Raw genomic sequence first — 15,907 nt, forward strand, 5'->3', positions numbered from 1 at the left:
CTTTGCTGATCGCGGAGCGATGATTGCCGATTCTTTCCTTCAGCATGTTCACTGTTTTGCCCACGTAATACAAACCACATGGGCATGTAATTATGTAAACCACAAAACTCGAAGTACAAGATAGACGGTGTTTGATCTTAATCCTCTTGCCGGTATGAGGGTGAGGGAAATCAGGGCCAGAGAGGAGACAGCGGCATGTAACACAATCTGGGCATCTATAGCATCCCATTTTTTTCTGTGTTGATAGCCAATCCGATGGATTCATCTTGTAGTTCTTAAAGTCAGTTCGCATCAATAAGTCTCTAAGGCTACTATTTCTCCTGTAGCCCATAAGTGGCTTATTTGAGAGGTACAAAGAAAGGGATTCATCTTGGTTGATAATTGGCCAATGTTGATGTATACTCTTAGAAAGTTGTGCAGAAGCAACTGAGAAGGTCGTGGTAAAAATCAATGGTGGGTCTACTGCCATCTCTTTTTGTTTCACCAGAAGCTCACCTTGTGTGTGTTGCAGAGCCCTCTGTAGCTGTTGTTCCAGAATATCTTCAGGGTATCCACGTTCAAGGAACCTAGAGAACATGTCTCTTAATTGTTCCACAGCAGTCTCTGGTCTACTATTGTTCCTTATGGTGCGTAAAAATTGAGAATAGGGGATCCCCCTAATGGTGGCTGGAGGGTGATCACTAGAGGCATGCAAGATGGAGTTACGGTCCGTAGTTTTACGAAACAGCCTAGTACCTAGGTGACAGTGATCCCTAAAAATATTCAGGTCAAGGAAATCAATATTGTCAGTATGGTGGTTAAGGGTAAATTTTACCGGGCTATCCAGCATATTTAGATGTTGGTGAAAGGAGAGTAAACTCTCAACCCCTTTTGTCCAAATTAGGAACAAATCGTCAATGTAACGAAAGTATACCAGTATCGAATCCCCTAACAAGGGGACAATGTGTTCAGTTTCGAACTGTAACATAAACAAGTTTGCATATGATGGAGCAAGGGCACTACCCATGGCCGTACCCGCTATCTGGAGAAAGTAGGAATTCTCGAACCGGAAAAAGTTCCTTGTGAGAGTGAGTTCGAGTAATTGTAGCAAAAATTCTACCGGAACCCCTAAAGAGGTATTGGTCAGAAGTGCCTTTCTAGAGGCCATAATACCCATATCATGTGGTATGACTGTATATAGGCTTTTTACATCCATAGTAACTAGAATACAGTCAGGTGGGATTTCCCCCAATTCCCTCAATCTTAGGATCACATGAGTGGAATCCTGAGTGTAGGAAGGCATGGATTTCACTAGGGGTTGTAAAAAATAGTCAACGAAAGTGGATATAGGTTGGTATAAAGATCCTACAGCAGAGATGATGGGTCTGCCTGGGGGTGCTGATAGTGACTTATGTATTTTTGGAAGTGTATAAATAATAGGAGTGCGTGGATAGTCATTGGTCATAAATTGAAAAGTGTCATTATCTATCCATCCCGCATGTAGAGCAACAGAGAGAATCCCATCCAATTCCTTTTTAAATTTGCTAGTAGGGTCACAAGGTAAGTGTCGATAGGTTTGGGCGTCCGCCAATTGCCCTAGAATCTCCTGCTTATAGTAGGCATAGTCAAGTAAAACAATCGCACCCCCTTTATCCGCTGGCCTAATTACCAAATCTGTATCATCTTTGAGTGTTCTAATGGCACGCCTTTCGGCGGGTGTTAGATTGGGGAAAGATCTAGGCCCATCAGTGAATGTCTTAGTATCTAGATTAAGAACCTTACCAAAAGTTTTAATGGCCGCCGGGGTATTGGGGGGCTCAAAGGTACTCTTAGGTCTGAAGGGAGAGCGGGGACCTTGTGGGGTGTTTTTATATATATATATAAAGCAGCAGGGAGGAACGGCACTCACAGGAAGTTTTTTCACACTGGAGACATCAAGAAGTTTTATCAGTAGTGAGGTTCTTTATTAGTCCGACGTTTCAGCTCCTACAGGAACTTTCATCAGGGACAACAGTAATGTAGTGCACAGTGAACGCTATTTAAGCCCAAAAGGGCGCCAAAAGTGGTTGCTAAGCAACTAAAAACGTACAATTTTAATGTGAAAATATAGAAATACACCATAAATTAGACAAACAGAATAAGGAGTATGGGCTCCTTTGGTATGACCTCCTTAGCGAGGCAGACAAAAATAACAATACGAAGGGTACATAAAAACGAACAGCACATTCTCCTGAGCGCTATTCTCAGAGCACTATGAAATGCACAAAGATCACCAAGTACCCTTGCGCCCCTTACGAGACACACACTGCTTCGGGTCACGGCTAGCAAAATATGATATGAGCGCTCCCATTCACTTACCGAACTGTCCCGCTGATCTGCCAAATCATACGAGCGGCTTACGAGTGGTTGCTAGGCAACCCGCCAGAGGTGAGCAGGACTCAAGCAGTCCTTCTGCATTGGCGAAACACCATGTCGAAAGTGTCACAGAGGCAGAGCAGCCACATGTACAGATTAGCCCAGGGCAAACCTTAGGCGTCACGGTCCTTGTAAAAGGGTCCTTGTATATAGACTTGTTACGTCCATAGTCACTAAAATACAGTCATCAGGAATGTTACCTAAAGTCTTCAGCTTATTAATCACGTGCGTGGAGTCCTGGGTGTAGGAGCACATGGCCTTAACTAGGGGCTGTAGGAAAGAGTCCACATATGTAGAGACCGACTGGTATAATATTAATAAATTATACACATTAATTAATAAATTATACACATTACTTGTAATCCATCCTGCACTAAGGGCCATAGACAAACACTTGTCAAGTTCCCCTTTGAATTTGAGGGTGGGATCCCCAAGGAGTGTCCTATAGGTCTGTTTGTCAGAAAGTTGTCGCAATAGCTCCTCCCTGTAGTAGGAGTAGTCCAATAGCACAATCGAGCCCCCCTTATCTGCAGGTCTAATGACTAGGTCAGGGTCTTCCCTCAGTGTACGTATGGCCTGGCGTTCAATTGGGGATAAATTGTAATGTGCCAAGCCTGTTGTGCCTGCCTGCTTGGCCTCTAATGACAGTACTTTCCCGAAAGTCCGCACCGTGGGTGGTACATTAGAAAGTTCGAACGTGCTCTTGCCCCTAAATCTAGGCTGTTCCTGTGTGGGTGAATTCCTAAAGTGTTCCTTCAGTTTAAGCTTTCTTTGGAACCTGTGTATGTCGATGAGTGTGTCTAGGGTATCGAGTTGAGAGGAGGGGACAAAGGAGAGCCCCTTTGACAGTAGGGAGATCTCACCTTCTGTCATAGTATGTTTACTAAGATTAAATATTATATTTTCGAGCGGGAAGTAACCCCTAAAAAAGGTTTGGGGGCAGAGCTATTGTCAGAGTCAGTGGACTGCTCTGAGCTATCGACTGTCTGTAGTGATTTGGGTAATCGTTTCCTTCTCAGTGGTCTGGGGTTGCGGATATCTGACTTAATGCCCAGTAGCCACCCGTACACCCGTTTTTGTTTATAGTCGTCTGATACTTTTTTCAATTTATTTTGTTTAAAGTTAGTCAGGTCCTGTTTATACTTATCAACACTGAGTTGTAACTTGTTTAACCAGTCGGTAGTATTGTCAGTTTTCAATAGGTCGTTATATTGTGTTTCTAATTGCTTTAAGTCATCCCTGACTATGGAAAGTTCCTTCCCAACCTGTTCCACAACTAGGAGGAGTAGGTCAAACGAACAATGGTTAAGGATACCGCACCCTTTGCTGCAGAATTCTGAATTATTGCGGCCTATGGTGGGTATATTATTGATTCTGAATCCTCTTGGGATAAGTCTTTGTCTGTGGTAATTGGATAAGTATATACCATGCAATTGTAGATCAAGTTCCCGCTTTCTAAGGTGCAAGATCTCATGATAAATGTCTATAGTTGATTTACTCACAGCAACATCGAGAGGGGTTTCTGTAAAAAGTATCCTGTCCACATCTCTTGTATTGAAGGTGAAATCCTGGTTGGTATCTACCGCAAAAGAGAGTTGTGATATATATAGTATGCATAGGCAGAAATCTAGCATTACAACAAGCCTTTTCACAAATGGAAAGTGTTAACTGATAAAATTATTATAAAGTGTTATATGAGGTCATTTGTTTCATTTATTTTTTTTTTCCTGCTGTTCTTTTGGCAAACAATTTCACGCTTTTAGATTTTAGACATCATGTTATGTTAAAGCAAGTGGAGCCAAACTTCTGATCCAAAACATTTAGGAACTAGGGAAAATGGTGTAAGGGTACTGTTTCCATGTTTTACTTTAATTTAGGATATATTTTGGTAAAATGTCTAGTGTACAAATTCAGTGCTACAGTCCATCAAAAGCCAATTAAACATTATTCAATTTTGTCTTAATTAATAGTACACTGTTAATAACTGGGGTTCTATATGCTTTTACCATAGTTTATCAGCTTGTCAGGTAGACAAAGACACCAAATTCTGGTGTTTAGCCAGCAACAAATTTTCAAGACCTACTTACCTTGAAAATGCAGTGTAGTTTTGGTTCTGCCTCTCTCTTTCTTCCCTCCCTCTCTCCTCCCTTTGGATCCTTCTGAGCATCGCTTCCATTATGGTTGATTGTTCTTCCTTCTTCCCCTCTTTTCTGGTTTCCCCCTCACCCTTTTCCTTTCTAGTTCATTATCTATATCTAAGAGTATCTGGTTACAAGAACATACTTAAATCTTATGAGATAACAATGCTGTAACTAAATTGTGAGTAATTCAATAAAGACTTGTTGAAATACAAAAAAAAAAAAAAAAAATTTCTGTTCATCCAACAGAATTTACCAACGGTGGGCAGAAATTATTTCACTATAATTTACTTTAAGACTTCAACCTTCCCCAACTCCTGTTTTTCCCCCTTGGTTTAAATGTCCATAATATGGTAAAATTATGCATACAAGGGATGAAAAATGACAACAAATCTTTAATCAGGCTTTAATGGTGCACATGGGTCAACATGCATGCAGCATGGTGCATAGAAATACAAAGGAGTGTCTTGGTGCAATGTTATTTGTCCCAATATGGGAATATAGATTGCGGTTATAGAACATTAAATGACAATCATATGTAATGATGCATACGACTGGAATGTTTTTGTGTCCTGTTTACAGTAAAGTATAATCTGGGACAATCTTCTGTAACAGAACTCTTTTATGAAAATAATATGTGTGCTGAAGCCTTAATTATAAAGCATTTCTGTGACTATACTATTTATAGCAAAAGACAAGTCTGAGTTATGCAGATTTTATGGCTCTGGTCACATGTAATTGTCATTATATATCAGCAGATATCTCCTAGCTGCATTTTGGCTAGTTGTGAACAATGTTGTGGGTGTTTCATTGGAACTTGGTGTAGATTCATTTTAACACAAAAGTAAACAAAGTTTGCAGAGTTGGGAATATCCCAACAGTATGTTAGCATATATCATAAGCCTTGGCAGTGAAGAGCAAAATCTAAAGTACTTTCAAAGATGACACATGTGCTGAAAATAAATGTCAGGATATTCACAGAAGGGGTGTGGGGATTTTAAATTGTTCACATACAAATGGAGCTTTAACTGGGCAAAACAATAATGATAAGCAGCCAGAGGCAACAGCTTTAAAATAAAATATTGCATTTAGTCACATTAAGTATCTATATACAGTGGCTTGCAAAAGTATTTGGCCCCCTTGAACTTTTCCACATTTTGTCACATTACAGCCACAAACATGAATCCATTTTATTGGAATTCCACGTGAAAGACCAATACAAAGTGGTGTACACGTGAGAAGTGGAAGGAAAATCATACATGATTCCAAACATTTTTTACAAATAAATAACTGCAAAGTGGGGTGTGCGTAATTATTCAGCCCCCTGAGTCAATACTTTGTAGAACCACCTTTTGCTGCAATTACAGCTGCCAGGCTTTTAGGGTATGTCTCTACCAGCTTTGCACATCTACAGACTAAAATCCTTGCCCATTCTTCTTTGCAAAACAGCTCCAGCTCAGTCAGATTAGATGGACAGCGTTTGTGAACAGCAGTTTTCAGATCTTGCCACAGATTCTCGATTGGATTTAGATCTGGACTTTGACTGGGCCATTCTAACACATGGATATGTTTTGTTTTAAACCATTCCATTGTTGCCCTGGCTTTATGTTTAGGGTCGTTGTCCTGCTGGAAGGTGAACCTCCGCCCCAGTCTCAAGTCTTTTGCAGACTCCAAGAGGTTTTCTTCCAAGATTGCCCTGTATTTGGCTCCATCCATCTTCCCATCAACTCTGACCAGCTTCCCTGTCCCTGCTGAAGAGAAGCACCCCCAGAGCATGATGCTGCCACCACCATATTTGACAGTGGGGATGGTGTGTTCAGAGTGATGTGCAGTGTTAGTTTTCTGCCACACATAGCATTTTGCATTTTGGCCAAAAAGTTCCATTTTGGTTTCATCTGACCAGAGCACCTTCTTCCACATGTTTGCTGTGTCCCCCACATGGCTTGTGCCAAACTGCAAACGGGACTTCTTCTTGCCACTCTTCCATAAAGGCCAACTTTGTGCAGTGCACGACTAATAGTTGTCCTATGGACAGATTCCCCCACCTGAGCTGTAGATCTCTGCAGCTCCCCCAGAGTCACCATGGGCCTCTTGGCTGCATTTCTGATCAGCGCTCTCCTTGTTTGGCCTGTGAGTTTAGGTGGACGGCCTTGTCTTGGTAGGTTTACAGTTGTGCCATACTCCGTGGGATGTTCAAGGCTTTGGAAATCTTTTTGTAGCCTTAGCCTGCTTTAAATTTCTCAATAACTTTATTCCTGACCTGTCTGGTGTGTTCTTTGGACTTCATGGTGTTGTTGCTCCCAATATTCTCTTAGACAACCTCTGAGGCCGTCACAGAGCAGCTGTATTTGTACTGACATTAGATTACACACAGGTGCACTCTATTTAGTCATTAGCACTCATCAGGCAATGTCTATGGGCAACTGGCTGCACTCAGACCAAAGGGGGCTGAATAATTACGCACACCCCACTTTGCAGTTATTTATTTGTAAAAAATGTTTGGAATCATGTATGATTTTCGTTCTACTTCTCACGTGTAAACCACTTTGTATTGGTCTTTCACGTGGAATTCCAATAAAATTGATTCATATTTGTGGCTGTAATGTGACAAAATGTGGAAAAGTTCAAGGGGACCGAATACTTTTGCAAGCCACTGTATGTTGATTAATACTGATGGATAATAAAAGATTTTGACATAGAACCCCTCAATCCTTCTTCTGACTGCAATGTCATCTGTCCAACTCACCAGTTGTGGCTCAAGACCCGATAGTGACCTGCTATTATGCTGCAGTTCTCAGTTGCCTACAGTATATTTTTAATGGAATCCTCCCCTTACCTACCCTGACTTTATGATACAATTTTATTTCTTTACATTGTCAGTAATGTGAGTGAAATCTCATGTACATCATGTACATATCAATAAAGCAAAGGGACAAGGGTTGGGGTCTGTCTATGAAAAGTTCATTACCTCTATTAAAATTAAGTAAATTCAGCTACATTAAAGGAGCTAGTACATGTAAAAACAAAAAAAAAATCCATAGTTCTTCATAAATAAAGAAAATATAGCATTGCCTTCATTTAAAAACTTAGGTAACATACAATTTCACCATACATACATTATAAATTTGTTTTACTCATGGTCATGGGCTCCGCAGAATTTTACGGGGGAGGGGAGGTTGCAAAGTCATAAAGCAAAAAAAAACCTGTTTTTCTTGACAAAACCTGTATACAATAACTAGGTGCCAAATCATTTGGCAAAGGCCATAAAATCACTTAAAGTAAGAGAGTAGAGAGTGGAAAGTAGAGCGTGGAAATCATGAAAATTTGCCACAGGCTGGAAATATTCCAGCTTTACTCATTTCCAGAACTGCATTGGAACTATGGAGCACAAATGACATGAGCACAAGTAAAACGGGATTAGACTTCAACATATGAAGCAAAAATGAAAAGCAGTGCATGATTATAGTTACATTATTGTCAATTTAAATATATATATCTTAATATATATCTTTTTTACAGAAGATTGCACTTTAGCTCCATGGGTAATTTTACATACCTTGATTTTAAATTTCCCCTTATTTTACACAGCTTTTGTAGTCCCACAACTATATAATGCACTATACATTTCTCTGCTTTTACATTTTACGACATTTTTCATAATCCTTTTCTGTTCCCCTGAAAAACATTGTATTATGATTATCCTGCACAGTGTGTTTTCCAATTTTAAATTGTTTGGCTATATAGTAAAAACTGTGGTACTGTGTTAGCCAGTGGCAAAAATAACAAATGAAAAAATGAACAAATACAATAGTATTGTAAAAGTAATACCTGTATTGGCTAAAACACATTCAAGCTTTTGATGCACCATGGTTCCTTTGTCATACAAAATACCAAGTGTGTATCTCATATTGGCTCTTGAATTCTAATTTGTATTTATGTTATATATATATATATTTTTTTTTTCTTCATTTGTTTGACTTTTAGCCTCCACAATAATTCACCCTCCACCTATGCACACATGCCAGTAAGATGAATGCAGAAATGGATATAGTGAAAGCATTTCAGTGTCTACACTTGCACAGGCAGAATACCAATACCAATGTTCTTAATGTATTCTGCTCCCATAGTGCTTGTCTCTATTTTACTGTCTCTAGCTTCCCCTCCCTGGCTTCCACAGTGGAATGCATGGCCATCTTGGCTTTTTTTCTCAAGGGAGCAGGGAGCTGAGAAGAACAGAGGGCAAGCAGGGCAAGTGGGACATTTAAACAGCAATGCAAGACTGCTGGCAGTAAGTTGTGAGCTTCCAGCCGTTATTTGCAGATGCCTATTTAATTATGACAACAAACCTGTATGTTCCCACTGAATGGCCTGTTTATGTCACCATACACTTTGAAAGCCTCCAGTAATTAATCAGTCTAACAAATTAACCCTAAATATAAATACTCTATTCATTTCTTTTGGATTTTTAGAAGTGTATTTATCAAATGGTTAACTCTTTCACCCATTGATAACTATGATTCTAAAATCTCAACAGAAATTTGGTGAATCTTTCTGTGATCACCTTTAATCTCACATTTTGATAAATCTGTAAGAAAAATGCTGCATATATTTTATGTCTAAAATGTGCTTACCATCATCTACAAAATACATCTGTTGTGGCATTGGAAGAAAATAATAGCTATATACTTTCTCAAAATGCAGAATTAAACATATTTGGGAAACTCCTCCTGGAAGGTGTTAAGGTATAATGCCAATAAATCAACCTAAATACTACTTCAGCCGACTAAGTCCTCTAAAGTCTTTTAACCTGCCACATTGGATACTGTTCTTTACAGTCGAGTTAATCTTGTGCCGGTGTCTGAATGAAAAGCTAGTCCTAGCATTCTGCTGCCAACTTATAGGGGCACATTTACTAAGCCACGAACGGGCCGAATGCATCCGATTGCGTTTTTTTGGTAATGATCGGTATTTTGCGATTTTTTCGGAAAATTGACGCAACTTTTTCGTTACCAATACGATTTTTGCGAAAAAACGCGAGTTTTTCATAGCCATTGTGAAAGTTGCGATTTTTTCGTAGCGTTAAAACTTGCGCAAAAAGTTGTGATTTTTTCGTAGTGTTAAAACTTGCGCGAAACATCGCCTTTTAAGTTTTAACGCTACGGAAAAAGCGCAACTTTTCGCGCAAGTTTTAACGCTACGAAAAAATCGCAACTTTCGGAATGGCTACGAAAAACTCGCGTTTTTTCGCAAAAATCGTATTGGTAATGAAAAAGTCGCGATAATTTCCGAAAAGTCGTAAAGGTGCCGAAAAAATCGCAAAAAATACGAAAAAGTCGCAAAATGTTCGTTTTCAAATCGGATTTTTCCAATTCGGACTCGGATTCGACCCATAGTAAATGTGCCCCATAGTGTTCATCAGTTGCTTCCAGCATCCTCTCTCAGTTCTTAGTAATAGATTTGGGCCATCTCATGGGCCCTTGTAAAAGTTCATTACCAGAAGGCTAGAAGAATGATTTGGCTGGGACAAGCTACATGTGTCTGTGGACAATACATTATTAAAATATTTTACTATTTAAAGGATTTACAAAAATATTTACCCTAAATATAAACAGGACAACTGTTGTTCAACAAATTTTTACTGCAAAGGTTGCTTGACTAAGTCAAACAGTGTACTGTTTGAAAACAGAAATATTTATCAACTACTCTTTGCAAGGTCAAGGGCAACTACTCTTTTAATGTTATTTAAAAAATGGTTGCTAAAAGCAATATATTTTAATGGAAAATTTAAAGACAAACAACTGCTAAAATAAATGTATAAATTATCTTGAAAAATTTGCTTTAAGTTCCAGTAGCTGGGAGGGATTCCAAGAGACCCAAATATTCTAGCTCTGACTCTATGGGAAGAATACTGTGTATTAATAGTTCTTTGAACTTTCATTAGTCAGCATCATTCATGTCTCTGTCAACTCAAAATATATATTAACTTGTATTTCTCTCTCAACAGGAGCTTTTAAATGATCCCTTGTACATTGGGCTGAGACATAGACGAGTCAGAGGAAAAGAATATGATGAGCTTGTGGATGAATTCATGAAAGCTGTGACTGAAAGGTACAAAAGGAATTACAAAAAATCCATCCTTCTTGCTGCTCTTTAATTCAGATACACATGAGTAGTATTCACATCATTGCAAAGTTCAATAACCACAGGTTTTTGGAAGGTCACAAGTACAAAATGATACCAACATTATCTGATGATTATGAAATATAAACAATAGTGAGAGGGTGTAATAAAATTACCGGTGCGGCGGGGACGCCCGCCGCGCTGCCATCGGTGGGGACGCCCGCCGCACCGCTCGTCTTGCCGGCTTCCTACTAGTGCGCGCGCCGCACGTCTTCATTCTATTTAAAGGCGCAGGCGCATGACGTCATGACGCATGGCGCATGACATCAGCGCGCAATGGCGCCAAATTTGAAATATTTAAAGGGCCTTTCTTTTGTTACTCATTGCCCGTGATAATGTCACGGTCAGCACCCAATACCAGAACAAGTGCCAAGAAAGGCCCTTTAAATATTTCAAATTTGGTGCCATTGCGCGCTGACATCATGCGCCATGCGTCATGACGTCATGCGTCAGCGCACCTGCGCCTTTAAATAGAATGAAGACGCGCGGCGCGCGCACTAGTAGGAAGCCGGCAAGACGAGCGGCGCGGCGGGCGTCCCCGCCGCACCGGTAATTTCATTACAGAGGGATTTCAAACCTCAAGCTGTAATTGACCTGTTACATCCAGAATACTCTGAGCTAATGTCTTGTGTAAAATGATGTTATTTGTGGGTGGCAGCACTGGAGACCTGAGGTCTGTTTCTCTCAGGGAATTATCTGCAATGCTTTCTCCACGTCTGAAATGGTTTCATCTATGTAAAGGCACTTTAAAAATCAAAGCAAAATAAGGGGTAATGTTTAAGGTCTTTATCCACTTCCTTACAGATTGCCAATTGCATATTTGATAGATACACTTCTCTAAAAGAAAAGAGATTGACAATCCAAGATTTAGGATCCCTTACCAGGATCCCCTGATACTCTGCCAAACATGTCAGTTTGTGGATAAAGCTTGGCTTTCAGTAAATACTGCTGGATACTTCATAAAGTGTCCATTCAGTTAAAGCTTTTATTAAACGATTAAACTTCCAGTCCAGATAGATCTTTATTTGTTTTACATGTGATAGCATTCTGAGGTGCAGACTGTATTACTAAAGAGAAATATATCCCTTCTTCATGGGTAATTATACAAATGCCTAAATGAATCTGTAGAATAATACACATTTTTGAATATCTTATTAAACAATGGACTATTCATTATGTGGCTCAAAATAAAGAAAACATCACAAAAGAGCAATACACAGAGCTCTATTATAGTGTATATGATTCATTGACATATTTTATACCACTGCAGGATTTCATTATTATTTCAATGTAATTCCATGCCTAATTTAGGATTTTCCCATATTATCCTGCTTACGCAAGTCGCATGGCATACCATGAGTGCATATATAGTAGGGGTGAGTATTGCAAAGTAATACCTCTTACTATAACTTAAGCCATGAAGTTCAATTAAACCAGGAGTCCCCACCTTTTTTACCTGTGACCACATTCAAACGTCAAAAGAGTTGGGGAGCAATACAGCCTAAAAAAAGGTCCTAGGTGGTGCCAAAAATGGCTGTAATCGGCTATTTGGTAGCCCTTATGTTGACTGACAGCCTACAGTCTTTTTTGTAAGTACACCTAGGGGCACATTTACTAATCCACGAACGTCCGAAAAGCGTCCGAATGCGTTTTTTCGTAATGATCGGTATTTTGCGAGTTTTTCAAGCGCTCAATACGAAAGTCGCGACAATTCGCGAAAGTCGTACAGGCTTTGAAAAAGTCGCGACAATTCACGAAATTTGTAATGGCAATGAAAAAGTCGCGACAATTCACGAAAGTCATAATGCCTATGAAAAAGTTGCGACAATTCAAAAAATTTGTAATGGCTATGAAAAAGTCGCGACAATTTGCGCAAGCCGTAACGGCTACGAAAAAAGTCACAAAAAATACGAAAAAGTCGCAAAATGTTCGTTTTCCAATCCGAATTTTTCCCATTCGGATTTGTGGATTAGTAAATCAGCCCCCTAGTTTTAAGCAACCAAAACTTCAAGCCAGAAATTCAAAAATGCACACCTGCTTTGAGGTCACTGGGAATCAAAATCCATGTTGCTCATGAGCCACTAGTAGGGTATCACTGAATTTAACTAATCCTGCCAGTAAAGCAGTGTGTATACTGTGGCAGAAGCGATGTTACTCTGAACTCTATTTGCACCAGTATCTGTGCATGACTATAATAAGGGATGCACAAACATTTATATATTCTTATTTTTAGGAATCATATTTAAAATAAAGTATAATATTATTATAACTGTTTTTATTAGAATTGATGATAAGAAATTGTTGAGGATGAGTCACTCTTTCCATCAAGCGTACCATTTTTAATGAATTTTAGTTATTAGAACATAAGAAAAACTGGCTTTGGAGTAAGTGGATGCTGCTGAAAGATAATCCCCCTAACCTAACTAGCCAGCTGTCTGCCATGTTATTTTAAACCATCTATAAAAGGACAAGGCAATATAAAATATAACATCATTGACAGAAGGCTCTTTTGTTTTGCCTTCATATCTCCAAAAGGGAAAGAATGTGCTGGCATACTGTCTTTTTAGGTTTCTATAAGTTACATTCAGGATACTTGAAACAAAAGAGGAGACACATTTTTCCTTCCAAATATGTGAACAAACTATTTGTCAAAGTTCTTAGCCACGCTCATGTCTGGGAACAGACTGCAGCTCTCTTTGCACTAAAAGGGAATGCTGCCAGAATATGAATTTATGTTGATATGACACAGCACAGGATCTGAAAGTGGTTCCATGGATACAACTGACTAATGCCATATGCAAGATATCCCAACTACAAGAATGGCTTCCTCAACTTGTGTGTGATTTGCCAAAAAGTGCATTCATATTACCATCCTGTTCTGCAATTTGTGGCAGACACTAGTTAGTAAGCACCCAAAATAATGCTGGAGTTTTGGGGAAAATAAGCTATGCATAAAAAATAGCAGATTGTTTCTGAAAAGTTCACTTTGCACTTACATCGTAAATGAGCCCTACTGTGTTTCAAAGTGAAGCTAGTGGCACAACTTGTGCAGCACTGTAGGGGACATGCTGCAGCTTTATAAAATCTAAAGGGCTCATCCTACAGGTCGATATATAGCTTGATAGTGGACATTCAAGCACTTTGCAGGATATTGCTAACCTTTTCAATATGTTACTCAAACTGCAAAAAACTCTCTGTGTAATCATAGCAAATATCAATATTAGGCTATACGACAAAGATCCAACAATAATAAAATGAATCTGCATCTTTGCTTGAAGATAGATATTGGAATGGCAGTTTTCATGTCTATCAATCCAATATAATTCATGGGCATATAATTATTACACAGGGGTTAGATTTTTATTGTTACTTTCCCACCCAGATATACAAACTTTGAAATTAAAAAATGTACAATGCATGTTATTTGCTAATTATTTGCTAAAATACACATATTTGCAATGTATATCTGACATTTCCCGTGCTTTCAGGATGGGCACAATCAAACTGGTGGCACTTATGGGACCACCAACAAATAGTAAAGTAGAAGGAAAAAGTTACAGAACTACCAAAAGTATAGAAATATGAACAAACATATCTATTGTATTATAATTGGTGATCTGAGCCACGGTCTACTTACTGTAGCAGTGGTGTTTTGATGTTCTGATTCCTGAGAACTAGTGGGCAACAACCTAAAACAAGACATATATTAGAATAGCAGAAAAAATTAAAACACAGACGTTAGCATGCATATTCATTCAAAATGGATTAAACAATTTAGACTAAGCTGAATTTAAGAAGCATTTAAATAGAAAATGGAAAAAGTGTTGGGGAGCAACACAAGCATGAAACAGGTTCCTGGGGGTAGGAATAACAGCTATAATTGGCTACTTAATAGTCCCTATGTGGACTGGCAGCCTACAGAAGGCTCGTTTGGCATTATACTCAACCAAAACATTCCTTTTTACCAGAGATTCCAAAATAAGCACCTACTTTAAGGCCACTGGGAGCAACATCCAAGGGGTTGGGGAGCAACATGTTGCTCTTGAGCCACTGGTTGGGGAACACTGCTTTAGACTAATCTTTTGCCTCTCTTAATAACATCAAGTAGATGGTTTATTCTTGCTAGTCCCTCAGCTACTCTAACAGAAATTTAAAATATAGATTGACTGTACCATGGAAGGCCCTGCACCCTATTATTACAGACACCTGTAGAAGAGCCGACTATATTGATTGATGGCACAAAGCATTTAAACTCTGAATTAGTGCAAGTAGGCCTTTTAGTTTAACTAGTATTTATAGTATAGGGAAAAAAGAAAAAAAAAGTTTAAACTAGGTTTACTGAGGTAAAAAGGTTGTACTGAGGATTACTGTGTATGGTATGATGACAATTAGCAAGTAAATGCGAAGTGGTTAGTGCATCATATTTTATTGCCCATAAAAATGGCAATTACTTTTTATTGCATATTATTTATACAGTTTATATTAAAATAAGATCACCCACTAATTTATACTGCCCAATTAACACTTTTTTAAAGGACCAGTAAAAAAAAACATGAAAGGTCATAGGTCTATGGCACACGTGTTTTCTTTTGGCTGCATATTTATGGCAAAAGAGAGAAAAGGCTGATCCAGCCCGAACCTGTCCTGTGTGCGTAGTGGCAGAAATGAATGCAGTCTGCCTGTCACTGCAAAAATAGGATGGCTATCAGACAGAAAATTCAAACACTAGTGTTTTCTGACTGAAATCAGTCCATGTGCATAGTGGCAGGCAGATTGAATTTTTATGAAGGAAAAGCAAACAATAATAGACCATATTATAATCTACTGTACAGTTCCCCAGCATTTGTAAAAACTGTGTGTTTCAAAAGTTCTAATATAGATTATTTTAGGTATCTTTTATTTAACCACTGGGGCTGTCATTCAGGCTTCAGTAGAGCTTTAGGGCTCAATTTCAATAGGAGATAATAAGCAGATAAGCTAAGGATTTGTGTGCTTAAGCACTGATCAACAGAGGCCAGATGTAATCTACAGCTCTCTTTACATTTAGGACATCAATCCTTCTCATCAAGGTCAAATTGTTACTGCCAAGAATTATATCATTTGCAGATGTTGAGCCTATATAATATTTACATATACAGGTATATATAAAATTATTTTGGTTGTTGATGTGACTGGCCCTTGAATTGTATTTTTCT

At 38.8% G+C, this 15,907-nt stretch overlaps 1 protein-coding gene across 1 annotated transcript in view; it reads left to right on the forward strand.

The window, feature by feature from the left end:
* The window catches only part of me1 (malic enzyme 1, NADP(+)-dependent, cytosolic), a 165,907-nt gene that overhangs the window by 76,853 nt on the left and 73,147 nt on the right, over nt 1–15,907 (forward strand). The window contains exon 6 of the mRNA XM_002938454.3: nt 10,537–10,640. Coding sequence (XP_002938500.1) covers nt 10,537–10,640 — 104 coding nt within the window. The remainder of the gene's footprint in view (nt 1–10,536; nt 10,641–15,907) is intronic.

Source organism: Xenopus tropicalis, chromosome 5 (assembly GCF_000004195.4).
Source record: "Xenopus tropicalis strain Nigerian chromosome 5, UCB_Xtro_10.0, whole genome shotgun sequence".
Taxonomy (NCBI): Eukaryota; Metazoa; Chordata; class Amphibia; order Anura; family Pipidae; genus Xenopus; species Xenopus tropicalis.